Source organism: Mandrillus leucophaeus, unplaced genomic scaffold (genome assembly GCF_000951045.1).
Source record: "Mandrillus leucophaeus isolate KB7577 unplaced genomic scaffold, Mleu.le_1.0 Scaffold123, whole genome shotgun sequence".
Classification (NCBI taxonomy): Eukaryota; Metazoa; Chordata; class Mammalia; order Primates; family Cercopithecidae; genus Mandrillus; species Mandrillus leucophaeus.
The window spans coordinates 4,407,137-4,413,708 of NW_012100654.1; the positions used below are offsets into that span (position 1 = coordinate 4,407,137).

General features: G+C 40.5%; 1 protein-coding gene across 1 annotated transcript in view; it reads left to right on the forward strand.

Moving 5' to 3' along the window:
- The window catches only part of HSPBAP1 (HSPB (heat shock 27kDa) associated protein 1), a 47,918-nt gene that overhangs the window by 31,588 nt on the left and 9,758 nt on the right, over positions 1-6,572 (forward strand). Inside the window, exons 5-6 of the mRNA XM_011971559.1 lie at positions 3,361-3,532; positions 6,126-6,209. Coding sequence (XP_011826949.1) covers positions 3,361-3,532; positions 6,126-6,209 — 256 coding nt within the window. The remainder of the gene's footprint in view (positions 1-3,360; positions 3,533-6,125; positions 6,210-6,572) is intronic.

Here is a 6,572-nt window from a genome sequence, read left to right on the forward strand (position 1 = left end):
CCGCCTCAGCTTCTCAAGTACCTAGGACTACAGGTGTGTGCCACTATGCCCAGCTAATTTTTAAAAAATTTTGTTTAGAGATGGAGTCTTTCTACGTTGCTCAAGCTAGTCTTGAATTCCTGGCCTCAAGCCATCCTCCTGCCTTGGCCTCTCAAAGTCCTAGTGTGAGTCACTATGCCCAGCCTATGCTTAGCTTTTCTTTTTTACATGAGTTTGTAGTTTTCAAACTTTTATTTTAAAATGGGAACACCCTTTCTCCAAATCTAAATAAATAAGAGCAGAGCAGTTTGTTGAAAGGAAGAGGCTCCACTGTTGCCCTCAAGCTCCCCTCCAAGGGATGCCAGCGATCCTGATTTGAAAAATACTGGACCCTTTAAACTCTAAATTTTAGTTTGTGCCTACCTGACACAATACAGTGTATTGTTACCTTAGGTCAGTTTTTGTCTCCATCTATCTGTGGACTCTAGAAGGGATAGGCAGTGCTTCTGGTTTCTGGAGTTCTACGAGAGTCTTAAGTGTTTATGCCACTTGGAGGATGTACTCAGATGTATGTGCAGCCTTATTTTCCCCTAATTAATGATGCCCCAGTCTTTTCTCCTGGTCATGTGGGATATTTACAGGGCAGCACAGAGAGTAAAACAGAAAAGGCCATGTACAAGTTCTCAGACCTATTAGATGTGAAAAGAATTGTGAATAGGTTCAGGAGAAACAGACAGTATGTCTGTGGATACATTTCACATGTGAAGAACTCTGAAAATTACAGAATGGTAGAAGTTATCCACTCTCTGATGCATTTCATGTTTATTAAAGGGCACAGAATGTGCCAGGTACATAGCTACACGCTGTGGATGCAAGAGTCAATCAAATGAGTGTGGTCTCAACCTTTGTGGAGTTAACAGGCTAAAACCTTAAACTTGGTAAGAGAGATAACATTTTAAGTAGCTGCTGTCCATGTGTTCTGAATGGGGAAACAAGCCAGAGAAATTCAAGTTGGAAAAACATTATCAAAAAATACCTGAATTCTATGATATAAAGTTAATATCACTTTTTTTTAACTTTGTAATAAGACATTTTCTGGCCTTATATAACTCTGGAATAATAAAATAGCTTTCGTAAATACCCATTGAGTATCCTTCTGTACAGGGACCATGTGTTACAGTAGGTACAGAGGTGAGGGAGTAATACACCATCTCTACCGTGGGAGAGCTCACAACCAGATTGCAGGCAAGCCGACAGACAGCCGTGATACAAGGCAGAATGCCCATGCTCTAGAGGAAGGTTTCACAGAGCTATAGGACTGAGAAGTAGAAGAGGTCATGTTCCTGTTGGAAAGATCAGGGAAGATTTCACAGAGGAGCTGCCATTTGTGGTGGGCCTTGAAGGATAGATAAGTGCCCGAAAGACCCAGATGGGAAGGGCAGAGGGACCCTGAGAAAGCATGGGGTGTAGAGAGGACCCCTTAATTTGTCCAGTATATGTTGTGCATTGGAGACAGAGGGAGTAGACCAGAAAGGCAGGTAGGTTGAGTCCCCAGTGTCTTGACTTCCAGGCAAACACTGTTACTCTCTGTTCTTTCAGCATCCAGAAGCATGAGAGGTTTTTAAAGCAGGAGATCGCATGGTGATTGAATACCTTTTCTGATAGAAGGATTCATGCATTTTACATTTTTTAAGCCAAACAAAGCAGATTGGATGGGATGGTTATCATTATGGCTATTCCTTTGGGAAATATTGCTATGGTGCAGGGGAAGGAACTGGGATCTGGAGAAGCCAGGAGATCTGTGACTTCCCTCTGAATCTACCACCACCCCAGTGAGTGACACTGAGCAAGCTCTGAGTCTTTCTGCCACTACTTTGAAAATGAAATTAGACTGATGATCTCTTCAGAGCCCTTCCAACTCTAACATTCGAAGCATATCGATACTGAAAACTGCTTTCAAACTAATACAGTGGAATGGAGCAGCTCTTAAAGCTTAAATTAAATTAAAGCTTTAAGATTGGGCAAACAGCTTTTGAACCTCAATGGTTTTTAAACTGATGACTGTGTAAACTGATAGACTGCCTTATAGCTCCGAAGTGAATTTTTTTTTTTTTTTAGATACATGGTCTTGCTTTGTCACCCAGGCTGGAGTGCAGTGGCACAGTCATAGCTCACTGCTTCCTCAAAACTCCTGGGCTCAAACAATCCTCCCACCTCAGCCTTCTGAGTAGCTAGGACTACAGGCACACACCATCACACCTGGCTAATTTTTTCAGAAAAATTTTTATAGGGATGAGGTACTGCTATGTTTCCCAGGCTCCAAGGCTACTCTCTATCCTGGCCTCAAGCAATCCTTCTGCCTTGGCCTCCCAAAGTGCTGAGGTTACAGGCAGTGAGCCACCACACATGGCCTGAATGTAAATGTTTACTGAAGAGTAAAGCATTTCATTATTTCTATAAAACCTTCAAATTTCTAAAGCAAAATAAGACTTCAGTATATACTACTTAGTTCGAAAACAGCAGCCCCTGTTTCTTGGTTCTGAAAGGACTTGATAGCCCCACTCTAACAACTGCAAGGGGTCACTAGAGGGCTTTGGGCTTCTTCTCTCAGAACTAGGTTTTTCCCTCTTTTCTCTTTGCCTCCCCATCTAAACATCTAGATGTCTAGGTCTCTTTTTTTTTTCTCATACTTCCCTTGCTTTTGCCTCAGATGTCTTCCCCCTATTGGCATAAAGCATAGGTGTGTCTAGTGTTTTGTGAGTTAGAATTTAGTACCTCCATTTTCAAAACTGTTTTAAGTGAGAAACATTTGACAGTTTTCTTTTTGAAAATTCCCACATTATACTGCTTTATTTATGTGGTGTTATTTGTGCATGTCCACTCCCTAATGGATTAACTTAACAAATGTTTAACTTAAGGAATTTATAACCCAAGCAGGGAGAAGTCTGGAAACTATTTGGTGGATGGAACTATGAGTGTTTGCTCTGAATAAGATAAGAATACAGATATTTGAAAGGGTGGGGGTTATTGTGAATAGCTCTAGAGTCAGGGATGAAAACTATGAGAAGGCAGACTTTGATTTGAGATAAGAAAGAATGATCTTACGAACTAGATTCTGTCCCAGCAAAGAGGCTGCCTCACGGTGTCCTGAGACATCCATGAGGCAGCCCCTTAGTTGCTACACAGCCTTCCACCCAGTATCTGCAGAGCGATTCTAGCGCTGAGTCAGAGATGGCCAGGTGACCACTGATGGTGCTTGTATTCCCTTAGGGATCGAATTTAAATGAGTGAAAATGAACACTTAGCTTTTGCCTTCTTACATGTTTTGTCTTAAGATCAGAGTACTAACTTGTATCTTTTTTCTTTTTTTTTTTTAATTAGGAAACGATGGCATCTCTTTCCTCCTGAAGATACTCCTTTCCTTTATCCAACTAGAATCCCTTATGAAGAATCCAGTGTGTTCAGTAAAATCAATGTTGTCAATCCTGATTTAAAGCGTTTTCCTCAGTTCCAGAAAGCTCAAAGACATATGGTTACACTGAGCCCAGGACAGGTAATAAGGCTTTAAAACTTTAATGACCTGCCAGGGGACACCACAGCTGTAACTCTCTCAAGTCCTTATGCTGTGTGCTTCTCCTCCCCGCGCAGTACAAATGAGAATGGCTTCCTTCCCTCTGCTCTGCTGTTGGAAGGTAGCCGCCCCAGCTGTAGGCTTCAGACAGGTACACCTCTGCTTCACAGGTCCTGGAAAGGAAATGGCAAGAGGGAACACAGCTCCTCCTATTGGTAAAGAGGAGAATGGACTTTGGAGGAAGACAGTCTACAGAGTCATTTTCATTTAGGTCAGGAGAAAATGTTCAAGGCATGGGTACTTGAGCATCTCTGGAACATTTAATCACAGTTAATATCTGTTCAATTATGATAGAACTGAACCCAGACACATAAACACAGGTCGGAATGCATCCAGGTGTGAGCCAACAGGGGCAGAAGGAACTGAGAATGTTTGCTTTTAAGCAAGAATGGATGTTGTTTTCATAAATTACTAACTCTGAAACATTTCCAAAGATATTGTACATAGTGCTGCTTTCCAGTGAGGAAAATTTCCTTTTCAACATTGGCGCTTGCTGTCTGATATTTCATTAATAATTTGAAAGGTTTTCTTAGTCACTTAAAGAGACTTTATTCTCTTGATTATCCCTCTCCCTTCCATTGTACCCGTCTCACTCACTCTTTTCCTGCTTCCTTCACTCAAGCATTATCAACTCAAACAATTTCACTTCACTGAGTTGCCTCAACCTGTTAGTCACTGTGCATTCACCTCTCCCCACAGCCCCTGACAGCAACTAATCTTTTTCTATCTCTGTAGATTTGCCCATTGTGGACATTTCACGTGGTGCAATATTATGATACAGGGCCTTCTGTGTCTGACTTCTTTCACACAGCATAATGTGTTTAAGGGTCATCCACATTGTAGAATGTTACTAGCACTTCATTTCTTTTTTATGGCTTAATAATATTCCATTGTGTGGCCATATAACATTTTGTTTATCCATTCATCAGTTGATGGACATTTGGGTTGTTTCTGCTTTGTTGGCTATTATAAGTAATGCTGCTTTGAACATTCATGTACAAGTTTTGTGTGTACATATGTCTTCATATGTACACATATGTTTTCAATACTCTTGGGTATACCTAGGAGTAGAATTGCTGGGTTACATGGTAACCCTCTGTTTAACTTTTTGAGGAGTTGTCAAACTGTTTTCCATAGCAACTGTACTATTTTACATTCCCACCAGCATTGTATGAGGGTTCCAGTTTCTTCACATCTTTCCCAACACTTGTTTTTCTTTTTTATCATTATTTTTACAGCCATTCCAGAGAGTGTGAAGTGGTTGCCAATCATTTTCTCTTCTGTCTTTAATAGCCAAATTTGAATGACTGGTTTTGTTCATTGTATCAGTTTTCCTTACCTCCTGTCCGTTCTTTAATCCACTCAAACCCAGCTCTTTCTCTCACCACTTTACTGAAACTTTACTCTGATAGGACATGCATAACCTACTTATGACTGTCAAGTGGACTTTCATAGTTTCCAGTTTTCCTGAAAGGATCTTTCTGTTTCCCAGTCCTGCCTTGTTCATAGCAAATACCAGTAGTTTCCTAAATCTGAAGCCCAAAAGCTTCATATCATCTCCATCTGCTCTGCTCTCAATAGGAAATCTCATACTGAGTCTGGATAGATGCCATCCTTCTTGACTCTGCCCATTGCTTTTGTTTATTATACCTTCCTATTTATATTTTAACATTTAATAAGTGGGCCTTTGCAAATATCTGCTGTCCTTCTCAGACTCTCTCGATACCACTATTTTAACCATCCCCCTACTTAGAATTTCTCAGTGACTCCTAATGCCTACCAGATAAAATCTAAATTCTTATTTTGAAGTCCACTGTCCCTAAACTAATTCCCCTACCTTATCTCCCATTATTCCCTCTGTGATTGTAAGACTGACTACTTGCTATCCTCTATAGTCCTACCTCCCTCTCCTGTACCTCTTATCCTTCCTGGCATGTCTTCATTCTTTTCTCAGTCTGAATTCTCTCCTAGCCCGGGTTCAAATCACACTTCCTCCATCCATGTTGCCCCTGACCTCCCTAGTTCATGCCTGTTTCACCTACCTCTGAAATTCTCAAACATCATTTTCTTCTAATTTACCACTTCTATAATGCCACCTTTCTTTACTTTATCTTCTTATTGGCTAGATTTCGAACTGTGAGAATACAGAAGCCATGTCCTATGTGTTTTACCTATGCCCTTTCTCAGAATGCATGCAACTATTTTGTGATGGAAAGGAGGAAAAATTAGAATCTCAGAATCATGTACTATGATTTAGGCGCAGACGAAGAAGGCCCAGGATTAAAGAGAATAGAGATGCTGGCAGTATCCTTTGTAGAACATGTGAACTTGTCAATAAAAAAGGAGTAAAAGGAAAAAAGGATTGCGGGGTTTTTTTCCTTTGCTTTTCTCCAGCAATATTATTGTGAATTCATTTGTATTCCTTTTTTTCCTAGCAGCCTCAATTAGAGTCTGAGTCTGACATAAAAATGAAATGTCCTGTTCTTGTGCTAACCATTCTTTGTTTGGTTTTCAGGTTCTGTTTGTTCCCAGACACTGGTGGCATTATGTAGAATCCATTGATCCTGTCACTGTCAGTATAAACTCATGGATTGAACTGGTACTTTTTCATTTCGTTTTGTTTTTTTAAGTAAGTGCAGATCATGCTTTTAAAAGATGTATAAGGTCTGGCTGTACAACTTGGTAATTAATTTTTTTAACCAATGCTTCAGTATTTTTTTGTTGCAGTGCACTATAACTTATGCATTCTGTCCTCTGTTAATGGATGTTTAGGTTGGAAATTGGAATTTTAGTGGTGTGCCACTCTCTTTAAGTACACAGAATGGGCCTGATGCTGGCAGGCAGGGTCCTTTCCCTTGACCAGTGTTGTTAGGAAAATTGTGTTGGGTCTGGCCAGATTTGCCGATACGTGTCCCTTGTTACCACTCCTCTTCCATACTGTCTGGGCTGGAAATACTTGCTT